At 36.8% G+C, this 15,158-nt stretch overlaps 2 protein-coding genes across 2 annotated transcripts; one reads left to right on the top strand and one right to left on the bottom strand.

Annotated features, from left to right (window-relative positions):
• On the top strand, nucleotides 1-6,350 carry mettl5 (methyltransferase like 5). The gene is made up of 7 exons (XM_015388685.1): nucleotides 1-177; nucleotides 269-383; nucleotides 451-635; nucleotides 4,608-4,690; nucleotides 5,762-5,813; nucleotides 5,880-5,929; nucleotides 6,260-6,350. Exons 1-7 carry the CDS (start codon nucleotides 78-80, stop codon nucleotides 6,299-6,301), a joined length of 627 nt encoding a protein of 208 aa, XP_015244171.1. The 5' UTR covers nucleotides 1-77; the 3' UTR covers nucleotides 6,302-6,350.
• Nucleotides 6,060-14,733, bottom strand: ssb (Sjogren syndrome antigen B). Its single transcript, XM_015388684.1, has 12 exons — nucleotides 14,613-14,733; nucleotides 13,106-13,171; nucleotides 11,946-12,049; nucleotides 10,860-11,034; nucleotides 10,014-10,121; nucleotides 9,827-9,930; nucleotides 9,433-9,504; nucleotides 9,308-9,350; nucleotides 9,065-9,205; nucleotides 8,438-8,624; nucleotides 8,215-8,343; nucleotides 6,060-6,485 (listed from the first exon to the last, which is right to left on the bottom strand). The coding sequence occupies exons 2-12, from the start codon at nucleotides 13,163-13,165 to the stop codon at nucleotides 6,406-6,408; spliced, it is 1,203 nt and encodes a 400-aa protein (XP_015244170.1). The 5' UTR covers nucleotides 13,166-13,171; nucleotides 14,613-14,733; the 3' UTR covers nucleotides 6,060-6,405.
• Nucleotides 14,734-15,158: the final 425 nt, after the last annotated feature.

The raw sequence follows: 15,158 nt of genomic DNA on the forward strand, positions 1-15,158 counted from the left end.
CTGTCACTAAAATATACCATTTAATGTTTATTCGCGGTGTTACTTACACTGCTGTGGAAAAATCCCAGTAGTGCGAAATGAAGCTGAAGGAGCTAGAAAGCTGTCTGCAGCAGGTGGACACGTTTGAGGAGCCTAAAATCCTGCTGGAGCAGTACCCAACCAGCCCGCACATTGCAGGTGAGGCTGAGCGCATCTGAATAGGGGATCGTACACTGAATACTTTAAACAAAAGTATAACTTCAAAAACATTGGTCCTTTGCTCCCACAGCATGCATGCTTTACACGATCCACAGCACGTTTGACGACATAGAGGGTAAACTGGTGGCAGACCTGGGTTGTGGCTGTGGGGTCCTCAGCATCGGGGCTGCCATGCTGGACGCTGGGTGAGAGGAAGATCCGCAGCAGCAGTCCTGGATGTGGAGCGGGTGTCTGATGTTTTTTTCTCTGTAGTTTGTGTGTCGGTTTTGACATCGATGAGGACGCACTGGAGATATTCAGAAGGAACGCAGAAGAGTTTGAGCTCTCCAACGTGGATCTGCTCCAGTGGGATCTATGCCACCTAGAAGCTGAGGCTTATGCTCAGAGGTTTGATACGGTTATAATGAATCCACCCTTTGGTACAAAACACAACCAAGGTGAGGTTCACCACACAACATACTGATCTTTAATCTGAGTTTTATTTTGGTAGAAATAATGTTTTGTCTTTGTTTGGAGCTCATTAGGGCTGAAACAATTAATAGGATTAATCGATTATTGAAATAATAGTCATCTAATTTAGTTATCGATTAATCATTACCTGGAGTATAGAGACTTTAAAATATGCCTTTACTTGACAGATTGACACACTTAGAGCAGTAATTAAAAGTATATTAAAACATTTTGCATTTAAGATTAAAAAATTTTTTTCGTCTGTCAATATGCTCTATTGATAACTCCTCAAATAAAAAAAGGAACTTTGGCTATCCAATTATTAATTGATCCATTGAAAAATAATCGCCAGATTAATCGATTTGCAAAGTAATCCTTAGTTGCAGCCCTAGAGCTCATATTCGCGTTAGTTTTCTTGTGGTGTCATCCTGTCCTCTGTTTTCACTCAGCTTTTATGAATTTAAATACATTTTAGATGGACTCTTAGTTCACTAGTCTTTTTGCAGTTATGTTTTGAATAAGTAAATAAAAAAAAATCCTAGCCCACAAGCATCCTCATTCATATGATCACTTAAATTTTTACGCTATGTTAATGCTTATCCTATTTATTGACTGCGTCTAAAAATATTAAAGTTATTTTCAATTCAAATGAAGATAGGAAATAATCCAATATAGCGATGATTTAAATTATATTATAGGTAATCAAATCATTGTCAGTTGAGTCTGTCGAATAGGCTGCCTGTAGGGACTTTTAGGGGTGTCAGTAATCAGCATCAGTACAGCTTGGCAGTGGCTGTGTTCGATTTCGGCTGCTGGGTCCTCCGAATGACTCAGCCTACCTGGACTGGATCCTTTGGAGGCCCTGAAAATAAGGAGGCTGCAAGATTTGGGTTATAGATTCAAACAGAACCGCCTCCCAATCAGCTCAGCGTAGGCTCTGTTGCCTAACATCCGGGACAGTTGATGCACAAAGCAGTTAAAGAATGGATGCCGAAATTCTTACTACTGTTCTGTGTGCTGATTACGTGCCTTTTTAAAGCCCAGTGTGTAACGTAGTATTTAGGAATTGGGCCTTAGAATCCGAAGAGTCCACGGTGCTGCGCTGTGACGTAATCGGCCAACGCATGCGGCCTTTGGACACAGCCACTGATTCCCAAACCGGCCCCTAAACACTAACTCTAAGCACTGACCTCTGCGTGTTCCCTGGAGGGTCGGCCCCATTAAGGACTGTCCCAAAGTCCGTCATGGGTAGGGCGAGTGGAGCATTCAGCCCTTAAATAGCGAGCCTGCTTCAGTTCATGCAAATGTAAGTTGAATAAAAAAAACATAAATTTCCAAAGAGAAAGCTCCTCTTTAAAATAGTGTTATTTGACCGCATGCATTTACTTTAAAGAAAGGGGCAAATGTTTGATGTCATGTCAACATGCGTCACGTAGCTACAGTCATGCACATGGGATGGTGCTGCATTGCCATAGCAACAAATAATTTCCTTTTCCATTGGAGGTAAGTGGACATTATACTCATTTATACTCCCACACACACCTTCAATCGAGGAGCCATCTACATCTGCAAGCGCGACTTCATTGAAAGTGACACCTGAAAGTCAAGGGGTAGTGCTTAGGGGTTCGGTTTTGGATTCAGCCTTTCAATCCAAACAGGCCACCGCGTCATGCTATGATGTAATAGGACAATGAATCCTAACCCAGCCGGCGTTTGCTCTATAAGCTTTACGCATGCGCCAATGCATCAGGGTTGCTGGACCCATCACTGCTGTGCATCAGGTGACCCGTCAATAACTAAGGGCTTGTTTACCTCATAATTATTTTTAATGCACGTTCAATTTAATTGCAAAAAACACTATCCTTATGTTTAGAATGCAATTAGAATGCCGTTTGTGTGCCTCCATTTGTTTCCTGCCAACACAGCTGGTTGTGCTAAGAATCACAGAAAGATGTTGAAACATCTTAATTGCAAATGAGAAAGAGGAGTGAAGGAAGTAAGAATTAATTACAACTAATAACATAAATTTAAGAATGTATTAGCATGACTTTCTAATACTAAAAAGCCATTGAAAGAACCATATTCACCATATTTATTTATTATTTGGGAACAAGTTTTAGACTGCTGGAAAAATGGTTGCTTTAGTCTTTCATATTGACCAACAAAGCCTAGTTTTACTGAATAAATTATGATTATATTTGAAGATACAGTGAAAGAAATGTAGGTAATCTATACTTTGAAGTAACTGAAGAAAACCAAAATGCATTAAAGTCAAATCATTGGGGGGAAAATCGTCACAAGGATGAGAGCGAGTCTTGTGCCATCTAACCCTCTGATATCTATAGCTCTCTTTTGTCTTTGAAGCGAGGGATCAGAAACTGTTCCAGTTTTTGCTTTCTGAGGGCAGAGGCTGCTTGCAGGGACTGATTAATGTAACTCTGTCAAAGAGTACTAGATTAAAATGTGAAAGCTGAAACAGAAGTGAACTTCTCAATTATCTTTGGCTCTCTAGAACATCAGGCAGGGAATTACATTTAATGAAAGGATTAAGTGTAAAATGTAGAGATTCCAGCTTTCCTAAATGGTTAACAAGGTTTTCAGTTATCTCAACCAGAGGGAACTTTTTAACACCAGATATAGGAGGCTTGTAGTCAAAACATTTATGAATGTGTTGACTTTATTTTAACACTATTGGTTTTCTATGGAAGAAAAACAGTCTCATTGTTATCTGCATTTTTTTGTACACCAAATTTTAAACACTGAATGTTTTTAACAAAGAATTTTACACATTAAATTCCTTACACTTAATTTATATCTGGTGAAAATTTGACTTTGAAAACCTTTTCCTGGCTGAATGAAGCTGAATGAGGAGTTTTTCTTGTTAAATAGATGTGATCACAAAAGGTCAGGTAGCTACTAATAGACAGCCGTTAGAGATTTTCATCTAATCGGACTGAGTGAAATAACTGAGCCGATGACAGCTAGTGGGGCACCCGTCTGCCAAGGCTCTTGGTTTGATCCGGAAGAAGCGTCTGTCAGCAAACTTTTTTTTTTTCTGACTAAATGAGCTCATTTAATTGGCTAGAAGCTGTTCGACTGCATCAAGTGTAGACTGCTTTGGCTTGAGTTCACCAGAAGGTTGAAACATTTGCAGTTGGATTTTTTTGCAGCTGAACTTTATACAGGCAAATTTTTTTGCATCTGAAATTTTTTGCAAGCAAATAATTTGCAGCTGAAGATAAAATTTCATTGTAAGGAATTCAATGTGTAAAAAAAAATCTGTGTTTAAAATTCGGTGCTAAAAAATGCAGTGTTTAAAATTTGGTGTACAAAAAAAAAAAAGGCATACTCCAATGAAACTGTTTTACTTCCATAGTTTTCAGATAGTCAAAAACAGAATGGCTGAAATTCAAATATTCCTAAATCTATATTTAGGAATATAGATTTCTGGGTGGAAATTGATGTGGAATTAAAAAAAATTCCATGTTCAGCTTTATAATTTCCATATTTACTAAGAACCTACATATAAAAATCCTATTTTTCCAGTCTTATAAGGCTTTGAAAAAAAACAACCATGATTCTCCAAGTACAAAGCTGGAAAACATGTGACATTGAAAACAGTAGAACAGGTATGAAAACATTGAACTTTATTTCGTAAGGATTGAGCAGAAATTACCACTGGTGAAAAATACACGGTTTGTTTCTACTAGACAAGAGTTTGGTTTAGTTTTCTGAACATTGATTACAAATTTTTCTTTTAGGTTAATTTATCTGAGCCACTTTCATCATCCAAACATTCCAACATCGTTTGCTCAAAATGCGACTGAACTGCAAGCTTTAGTACTAATAGTTTGATTTCTTTTACAGTATTTGTATATTTGACTTCTATTCTGTAGAAATCAAAGATAAATTCAGTGTGTTTGGATAAAGGTAGTTACATGTTTTTCTGTCTATTCAAGGGATGGACATGAAGTTTCTCCGTGCTGCTTTAACCATGTCAAAAACAGCGGTGTACTCGCTTCATAAAACATCAACAAGAGAGGTAAGGTCTTCTTCTCCCCTCAGAATTTTATACAATACCACCATTTCTAAAGCACATAGCAACAAACCTTCCAGCTGACCAGGGTGCAGTAGAAAATGTAGAGGAAGAACAGGAATAACACAAACCAGCTGAAGGTTAATAAAATAAAATAGAACCAGTTCACAGAAGACAGATGAGTCCCTCTGAGTTAAAGGACTTCAGGATTTATAAAAATGTTTTTAAACATCTGGTCATCAGAGTTAGATCACATGACGCTGTGTGAAGTTAAAATGAATCTAACAAATGAGGGGCAAGAACAATAATTGACTTGGATTCAAAACTTACTAGGACCCCAGCAAAGGGACACCAATATTAATGTTCTTATTGTGTTGATTTTTGCAACTTAATTTGAAATGAAAACCTTTAAATAAGTTTCTGATGCCATCTAGCTTTGTATAAGCTGATGGAGAATGCTGTGAACATCTAGATTTTTATCTCAGCCTTTGAGAAGCCATTAAGTTGAAGGCCACAAAAACAAAAACAAACTTATGAATTCAAGCTCCAGTAAGAGAACTGGGAAGAGGTCATTAAGAAACCCCCCTCCCCTCACCAACCACAATACATCCCATTTCAATGGTGCTCCTCAGTTTGCAGATGACTTAATGCTGCATCCAGTCAGAGCACAAAAAAAAAAACCACTTCAGATCAAACATTTTAGTCAGGATATTTGGAAGGAAATTAGTCATCACTCTTCAATTCTTATAATGGCTGACAAGTTTTGCATTTTCCCCACTGATCTTTTAATGATTTATCAGTCAAGTTGGAGGGCCTCCTTGCCATCACCCTAACTGAACGGAGTCTAGTCGAGGCTCTATGTCCCTCAATAAAATGACTTCCAGTTAAGAGAGAATCAACTGGGTGGTATGAAATAAAACTGGATTCATTTATAGATCTCTATCAGCTCCTTACCACAAAACACAAGACTCCATTTTACTATATTTTAGGTTACTTATTGTGTTTACTTGTTCTTATTAAAGCTTGAATTGAATTGTGGTGCTAAAATGTTTGACCTAGTTTAACATTTAATTGCAGCACATACAGAAGAAGGCTAAAGACTGGGGAGTGAAAATGGAAGTCATTGCAGGTTAGTAAGGCGGGTAGTTCAAACCTTCCTATCAGATCAAACTCTAAACATGTGCTTTGTTTACAGAACTGAGGTATGATTTGCCGGCTTCCTACAGGTTCCACAAGAAAAAGTCGGTAGGTATATTAATGTGAACTCAAAACAGAACTTTATTTTTATAAACATTTTAATTGCTATTGGCATATGCAAACTTAAAAAAAACAAACAGAAATCACAGATTTGCATCAGTCCATGTAGGAGATCTACAAAACAAATGTCACTCAGGTCTAATGAAAAAAAAAAAAAAATCAGGGTAGATTAAACCATTAAGAGCAGGTTTATGTTGATTGTGCTAAAATTAAAATATCTTCAGATAAGAAGAAAAAAAAACATACAAATAATGACGAGAGGCACAAAACGAGCTTAAAAAGCTGAAAACTGATTCCAAGTTTTCCAAATGTTTTTAGGTTGACATCCAAGTGGACTTCATACGATTCTCCAAAGCCTGAATTTTTTTTTTTTACTGGAATGGGATTTAAAGTTGCCTCTACATTTTACATTGTGTTTAATAAATTGTTTCTGTTAAAGAAAAACTCAGCATGTCGTCTCCTCATTACGAACCGTTCTCAGTTTTGGAAACCTTTGCTGGAGGGCCGTCAGCCTCTTCAAGTTCTCTCTTTGGGGCTGCAGGTGCTAAAAAAGGAAACACAAAATCACCTGAGCATGTTTAAGAGAATGGGTACCATAACAAGCACTAATATTTATGACCATCTTACAGAGATGTGATGTTTAAATGCTGATTTTCTGTACTTACGTAGCTTTACTCACTTAACTTGAACACAAATATCAGAACTTCTTATTTGTAAAAATATTGATATTATTTTAACAGCTACAGCAAAACTAAGGAAAAAGAATCAAGAGGATGTAGAGAATCTGTACAGCTGGAACAGTGTTATTTTTTAACGAGAAAAATAACCACAGATGAAGACTGGAAATTGGGAAACATTGGAGATGATGGATCAACATGTTCCCCATCCATTCCCACTTTAGCATTTAAATGTAATTTTAGTTTCTATTTGAAACTTTAATGCTGTGAACAACAAAGCTCCTGCTTATGCAGAACTTCTGTATATTATCCTAATTTAAAACAAAACAACACTGGGTTTCTTTTACCTTCTCTCAACTAACAAAGTGGGCAAAACAGGAACATTTACACATTTTCTGGTCATAAAACCATTTTAGGAATAGTTTTAAAAGTTACTTTTGTATTTTAAGTAAAATATAAATTTTATTTTTGTACTTAAAGCAAAACAACGCAACTTTAAACCACTAGGGGGCACTAGATCTGTAACTTCCAAGTTTATCCCCTGAAAGGAAATGACATCACTGCACTGACTTAAACAGCCTCTCTCTGTTTTGGAATCTGATAGACCAGTTCAGACCAGCAGATAGAGAAGCTATGGAGTTACTTCTTAAGAAGAAAAAAAAAAAAAAAAAGAACATTACCCCCTCTATAGATTAAATCCAACATGGGAGCCAATTTTACAATTTAACTTAGCTGTGGTGTTTAAGGGGAGCTCAGGCTGCTGTAACGCGGCACTTTGGGTTACATGACTTATTCAGTGACGGATTCGACCCTCTTAAGTTACAGCAGTGAAGTTCTGACCAGGGCAGCCACCAGAGCAAAGATACTTGAAATGTTGTATATTGGCAAGAGAAATTATTTGATCTCTAAAATAAGTCTAATAATGGGGTCAAAACTTAAACAATGTTGCTTTAAGTACAATTATTTGTACTTTTAGCATTTTTAAGCAAGTTTTTTTTTACTTAAATATTAATATAAACACATTTGATATCCCTTTTCTGTATTTTATTGTATGCATGTCTTGTTCAGCTGTAATCCCCTTACACCGATACCTCCAACTACAGCACGTTTCCTTCAGGAATTTCAGATTGAATAACTTAAAACGAAATTCTGTTTGTTCCAATTCAGCTAATTAAGGCCTCAGGTTTGTTAGAGAACTTCAGTGAACAAGCGACACCATAAAGACCCAGTAACACAGCTTAGAGGTCAGATTTTGGGTATTAAATTATATCCTAAGCTTGGAACACTCAGAGCTCCATTTACCCATCATACGCATATGGCTGTCTACAGACCATATGCGACCAGAACTGACAGGCCAGGCAAAAGAAACGATGAGAAAAGCAGCCCATAGACCTATGGTAACTCTGGAGGAGCTGCAGAGGTGCACAGCCCAGGTAGGTCATCTGACAACAGTCAACTGTACTCTTTACAAGTTAAAACTTTAGAGGCTTTCATTGCTCCATCTGTCACATGTAATCTCAATGTAAAGTCTAGGCTATAGGAAAAGAATTTAAAAGTCCAGTTGTTTACTAGATTTAGTTAAATGGTTTCACTTACCTTCATCATCCTCATTATCACTATCGAATTTGGTTTTCTTTCCTTGGAACTGTGCTCTGCCTTGATCTCTGCCGCCACCCCTTCCCCTTCGGCCTCCTCTTCCTCTGCCACCTGATCGTCCTCTTCCACCTTAGTTACCAGACAGGAACACATCAGCACTGAAGTACTGAGCATCTTTGCTACACCTACATCCAAAATGTGATGCCTGAGGATGAGGCCCTACCTCTGCCTCTGGAACGATTATATGATTCCTGCTGAGCTTGGATGATGTTCTTTAGAACCTGTTTCTCCTCATCTCCCTCGAGTACCTGCCATGTAACGCTTCCGCCCTTTATTTTCAGTTCTCCGTTGTTTGCTTCCTTGGCTTTCTCAAGAGCTTCTTTTGCGTTTCCATCAAAAAGAAGCGTTCCCTTAAAGCGAGCAATGAAAAAAGTCAAACAACCTCTAAATCTGTTACTACACATTTGAGTAAAAACAGACTTAACTGTAGAGATCTGAGTCCTTTGCATTAATCTTAAGATATTGAATACTAAAAGCATCTGTGTATATATGGCATGTTGAAAGACTAAATATTTAAAGTAACTGAAAACAAGGAAGAAAGCAGGACTGAAAGAAAAAAAAAAAACTATATGGAAAAGGAGGAAGGACAGAAGGAAGAAAGGCTAGACGGACAAACAAAAAGGACACTAGGTAGGAAAGGAAAAGAAGGGAACGAAAATCGAAGAGAATGGGACACAAAAAACGGAATGTGAAGGAACTAACAAGTGAGATGAAGGAAAGGTTGAAATGGAAAAACAAACAGTTTTTCATCCTAAACTGAAAAATGGTGAATTGACATTCCATAACATACCTCCTTGGCTCCTCTTGTGAAGTCAACCCACTTTATCTTTCCATGTCCGGAAAACAACGCATGGAAGTCCTCTCTAGAAACATCTTCAAGCTCTCCAGAAAAATTCAACAAACATCCGGTCTGTTCCTCCAGGAGCAAACCCTATAAATAATTATCATACTTTAATTTTAATCATTTAACTCATTAAATATGTTTAAAAAAACTATTTAGAAAGAGACAAAGTTTCATGTTAGTAAATCGTACCATTTCCTTGTCCTCAGCATTTTTCTGTTGCTGCTCTTTCTCCCTTTAAGATATTTTAGAATAAGGTGGGTAAGTCATTTTTAAATAGCGTTTTTGATAGAAAATGCCACACTTTGGACACTTACTGTTTTGCTTTAGCTTTCGTCTCAGCTTTAAAGTTTTTCCTTTCTTCTGCCTTCTTTGCATGGTAGGCTTCCCTAGAAGAAATAAATAAAAAAAAAAACCCAATGGTAGCAATAAAGGGAAAGTACAATTGTTTTGAACACCTAACCAGACTCCCTCAATGCTAAAAAATATTTAGTTTTACAGCTCAGCAGAAACATAGACCAGTCAGTACCTCAACTTAAAATCAGAAAATGTACATATTTTCAAGTGCATTCCAATAAAGAGCCATTTGTTGTTTTTTTGGATATCAAATGCTCCAAATGTTAGAAGACTGGCTACTAATATAATAACTTTTTATTTGCAATAATGCTCTTATAACTATTGAGTATTGCAGTAAGAAGCAACAGAACTTACCTCGACAACACAAGCATCTCATTGTCTTTAAATGTTTTTACGTCAGAGCGTTCCAAGAACTGCTTTGCCGACTCTTCCGTTTCAAAGCAGATGAACACGGATCCCTGGAAGAGAAATTAATGGTAGATCTACTAACAGTCTTACAACCTTTTACCACTGAAACTGTCATATGATGCCTTTTGTCTACCTTGAACTGTCTATGCACATTTTTCCTCATCTGAATGTTCTCGATGCTGCCTTTACCATTCAGCCACTCCTGAACCTCATCTAGAGTCGTTTCAAGAGGAAAACCTTTCTGCAGAAGAAAAGAGAAAAAATAACAATAGTAGAAATAAAGGACATTAAACATCCATGTCTTATACCACTTTTTCAAATAAAGCTATATCCTTTAGCTTTTTGTTGCTCAGGGAAATATATAAAGAGGAAGATTTAAAACTCCGCAGTTAGAATGGGAGGAGTGAGCCTAAGTCCAATTCCTAAGTTGAAACATTTAAGTTATTTTTTACTGTGGGAAACCTGAGGAGATGCAAACAGTAACAGAGGAAGAAAGAAAGGACAAAGGAAGGAAGGAAGGAAGGCCAGTGAAAGATGCAAGAAAGGAAGGTAGGGGAGAAGGACCAGAGAAAAATAAAAGAAAGGATATAAGAAACTAAGGAATGAAGGATCAAAAAATACTGTAATAAAGAAAGGATCGCAGGAATAAAGTGCTTAAGAAACAAGGCAAATAATAGGAAAAAAGTTGGAGGTCAAAGAATGTCACAACAAAGGAAAACAAAAGATATTAATGCATAGGAACAAAGTAAGGGAAGATAACGAAAGAAAAAAAAGACAAGGGAAGAAACAAGGATAGAAATGATGAAGAAAAAGAGGAAAAATCTTGAAATTAAATTCCAGTTTTCCCAACCCTGCGAACTTATAACATCTGCCTCAGGATGTTGAAGTGAATTGTTTTTAGGTTTGGCTTAAAAACACTTGATCTGATGCAGAAGGTACCACACATTTGGAATAGAAGAGACGTAAAAATGAAACTTACAATGTAGACAGATCTGTGTTTCACTGCGTCTTTGTATTCATCATTCAGTTCTGGTAAGGGTTTATCTGGAGACCTCCTTATCTTTGTTTTGTCCTCACTGATCTCCAAGAGGCCAGTCTTCGATTTTTGGAGAGCTGAAACGACGACGCTGGTCTCTGTAGTTAAAGATTTCAGTCTAAAAAAGATGAAGAGACAATTTTCTATTGGTAGAAATGATTTAAATATTTAGATGACATTAACTGTTTGATAAAAAGGTTGAAGCAATAAAGCAATTTATGAAAAATCTAAATATTGTCTGTCAGCATCTCAGTATCAATGAATAGAGCTTCGCCAAACTGCCTCCATTTTAATGCTAAAAGCAGCTGCTGGCCCCTCAGAAGCTCTACAACATAAACCTAAGTTTGTTTGTTTTGTTTTTTTATACACAATTCTAATGAATTTGTGGGACCTTTACATAAGTTAGGAGGTGAAAAGTTAATATAATATATATCAGCGTAAATGGAGCTTGTTTTGTGGTAATATGATAATATGGTGCAGTACTAGCCTGATAATACCATAATACTCTACTAGTTTACATAATGGGACTGTGTATTTCATGGAAGAAGCTTCTAACAAGCAACTCATCAGCGTTTCTAGTTATGGTCCCACACTGCACTGACTTTTAATGGTCTTTAAATAGACTGACAATAGTATCTGATTACACTTATAACTCTCTTGCTTGAGGGGAAATACAGCAGCTTATCTGGGTTTCTCACAGCATATTAAACCACAATTACTGAACAAAGGCCGACAGAGTGCTCCAAAAGGAAACAGTCTGAGTTTTTATTCTTATAGCTTTTAGTTGACACTCGTTGTGGTTTAAATTTAATCTCTGGGAGCTTTAATTGCATCTGTGATAATCAATGTTGCATTTTATCTTCAATGTTGAAAAGAGCAGGAACAGGGTAATATGAAACCAGAATAAAGCCCTCCCAAAAAACATGAACCACGATGCTCCTCTAAAACCCTTTTCCATAATAAAGGCTTCAACGTGATCTTAAACTCACACTAAGCTTGTCATTACAATAGAATAGAAACCAAACAAACCTGTTAAACTTCAGCATGGTCTCCAAAGCCACCCAGCCATCATCAAGCTGCAGCTGCTCTTTCAGAAACTTGTCTCTGGGGAGATTGTGGTCCCCAAAGTAATACTAGGTGGAAATAAGGAATGTTTGCATCAGACTATATATAAAAATGATTATTAAAGATTATAGAAGCATGTTTATAAGCCATTGGTATGGAGGATCTTTCCTTCCAAAAACCAGTGCTTGCATTTAAAACTTTTCTCTTAAATCTATTCTCTTCTCCATCAAATCTTTGTTTCTGCCCTCAGATCTGGTGCTTGTACAGATATTTTATCCACTGGTTTGCTCCATTTATGCACCAGTTGCTTGAGTCAGAGATGCGTTCGCAAACCCATTGGCTCTGCTTGTGGATCTTTTTCGCGCACTCTCAGACTGGAGTCAGATCGTCTCCTAGCAACCTTTCCAGCCGATTAAACAGCAGCCCCAGAAAGGGTGCGCTTGTTTTTTTCTGAGTTTTCCTGTTATGCTAAAATTGCTAAAATGGCTTTTAAAAGGTTTTCTTCTGACAAAATTGTGTGCTATGGGGTTGGATTTGAAAAATCAGATGTATGAAATCATAGACAAAACTGAACCGGTTTATGAACCATTTTAGCCCCGATAGAAGTAGGCTACTTACTTGAGTGTCTTGATAGTTGATCCATCTTTAGGCCTGAGGTAAATACAAAACACCAACTTCATAGTATGCTAGTCAAGAGAGATGCTAATTCTGCCTCCAACAAATAACTGTTTTCATTTTCAGCTTCTTATTTTAGCAGTAAAAGGCAATCTCAGTAGAAGAAATAAAATTCATCTTTTCTGAGGCTGTAGTTCTATTAGGTGGAAATGTTTTAAGACAACCATCCAACTCCAGCCAGAGAGCAAAAAAAATCTATAAGCAGAGCCAATGGGCTTGTGAGGGTATCTCTGACTCAAGCAGAGGCTGGTTTGCACGCAAAGAGGTAAACAAGAGAAAATATCTGTGCAAGAAGCATCGGATCTGAGAACAGAAAAAGATTTGATGGAGAAGAGAATAAATTTGAGAGAATGAAGATGTTTTGGAAACAAAGCATTACAAGCTTTGAGTGCAAGTAGAAGAAATCCTGCTCTCAAATAAAAGGAAAAAAATTCTTGATGCATAGTTACCTCTACTTGACGAGCCACTTTCATTTCAATGGGAGACATCTCTTCTTGGTTTTCTGCCATCCTTCTCTGCAGACAACAGTAATGCAGATAATTAGCATGCATCTTTCTAAAATGATACGACACCACTGTCTAATCATATACTATGTAAGTAAATCGGTCAACGAACTTCGGCAGCATTTGCACAGCCTCAGTGTTCAGTCAAGATGTGGGAGTTCATAGGAGAGTTAGATAGTTTGGATATGTCTTAAGAATAGATTGTTTTTTTCCAACCAATCTAGTTGGTTAAATTAAACAATGTAATGATCAAAATCTAAGCAAGCCACTGATTATAGATGTATTGGATTCTAAGAAATGTAGCTTTTTGTAGATATATCACAAATAATCAGTTATATTACCAACTGTAGTTTTGCACTCCATCAGTAGGTGGTGACATGTTCATATGAGGCTTTATGAACTGTGGAGATTGCTGCTGCAATTTGGCCAAACGATTCAATGCCTTCATCTCACCATTACTATAGAAAACATAGATTTGCCCATCTCCTCCTCCTCCTCAAGAAACACTTTAATCCCTGTTTATTTGTTCAGACACTGTGTGCATTGAGAGCTATGATCCCATGAGCTTTTCATAAATGGTAAATTCAATCCATTCATCCTTGTATGGAGTTTGGGTCTATAGACCTATTTTTTAGGAGGGGTTGGGGTACATTTTCAAATTTAGTTCCTAACATATTAAAATTATATTTAAAGTAAAAAAAATTTAAATACAAACAATATTGCAAATTAATCTTTAAGAGAAAGAAATGTTTGTAATATCTAGGAGACGTCTTGGTGAAGACCACGTTTCTCAATACTATTAACCATAGATGCTGCATATTGATGTAAATGTGTTGTAATTTTGTCAAATGTATAATAGTTTGCTTTTGTGTAGTTTAAAGCTATAACTAAGGGTTCACCAGACGCACAAACACGGTCTAAATACCAAAAACAGTAAAACTACAAAATGTTTTAGTCGACATGCTCTTGTTTTAGTGGAAATAAACTAATTATTCTGACTTATGCAAATGTGTTTTCTCAACCAAGGCTTTGTCTTTTAAATGTTACAAAGCTCAACGAGAGAACTTCTTAAAACTGACCGCTGTTTCACATCTGGAAACAGCCAATTAATCACTGTCCCTCATCATTCAGGTAGCATGTGGCGGCTAGCCACCTTGCTAACTTAGCTTATACTCAGTCGCTTTGGCTTTTTAAACCAAACATTTCAGACATTTATGGCACACGGCTCAATGTAGATAGCAAAGTTTGCTCATTACAACGGTGCCTATTTTACTTAAAACGACACTTCGGCCTAAAATGTTAGCTGAGCTCTAAATCAGCAAGGCTTTTTCAGCGGCATGCAATGAACAAATGCATAGCATAAAAACCTCCTCTGCTTTTTAAAATTTGGAAACTAGTAATGAACAAAATTAACAATGTATAAAAACATGTTTCGTAAGTTTAAATTACTTACAGGGGTTATGTTTAGAGAAGCAAATCACACTTTTAGCTTCAAAAACAAGAACTCTACACTTCCCTGCGTGCACGTTGTTAAACTGCGTGTTACGGAAAACCTAAAGGGTCAAAAAGCACGGTCAGCGCATTTCCTTACGTTTTAAAGTGTTGTAATACAACATAAAGCCAGCGGGTGGTGGTGTTCTACCGTCAACTTTAATTCACATCAATGTTTAATTTAACTAAATATAAACGAATATTATGTGTATAGTGGTAAGAACAACCAAAATCACAGTCGATAAGAGGGAAATAATTCAGTGCTCTTTAAATTAGATTGCACCAACTCAAAACTAATATTCTCTAAACATTTACAAAACAAGCAGGTCGAATTCGTATCAGAGCTGTGAATCTAATAAATCTAAATGTATATGAGAAAAAAAAAAAGTCCCTTTCAAATCATTGTAGTCGTATAATCAGATTCTGATCTGACTACAAACAGTCCAGCTCCATTGCATTTACAATGGAGAAATATTTTTATTATTATTAATTTTTTTTGTGAGGGGGG

This window comes from Cyprinodon variegatus, unplaced genomic scaffold (assembly GCF_000732505.1).
Source record: "Cyprinodon variegatus isolate N-32 unplaced genomic scaffold, C_variegatus-1.0 Scaffold432, whole genome shotgun sequence".
NCBI classification, from domain to species: Eukaryota; Metazoa; Chordata; class Actinopteri; order Cyprinodontiformes; family Cyprinodontidae; genus Cyprinodon; species Cyprinodon variegatus.

What these genes read in the sequence shown, in the direction of transcription:
- mettl5 (XM_015388685.1), top strand. Translation starts at nt 78, where the DNA reads ATGAAGCTGAAGGAGCTAGAAAGCTGTCTGCAGCAGGTGGACACGTTT. An exon ending in TGGTACAAAACACAACCAAG is followed by an intron (nt 636 to 4,607) that starts GTGAGGTTCACC and finishes TGTCTATTCAAG; the next exon opens with GGATGGACATGAAGTTTCTC. An exon ending in GAAAATGGAAGTCATTGCAG is followed by an intron (nt 5,814 to 5,879) that starts GTTAGTAAGGCG and finishes CTTTGTTTACAG; the next exon opens with AACTGAGGTATGATTTGCCG.
- ssb (XM_015388684.1), bottom strand. Translation starts at nt 13,165, where the DNA reads ATGGCAGAAAACCAAGAAGAGATGTCTCCCATTGAAATGAAAGTGGCT. An exon ending in AACACAGATCTGTCTACATT is followed by an intron (nt 10,122 to 10,859) that starts GTAAGTTTCATT and finishes TTTCTTCTGCAG; the next exon opens with AAAGGTTTTCCTCTTGAAAC. An exon ending in GAGATGCTTGTGTTGTCGAG is followed by an intron (nt 9,505 to 9,826) that starts GTAAGTTCTGTT and finishes TATTTCTTCTAG; the next exon opens with GGAAGCCTACCATGCAAAGA.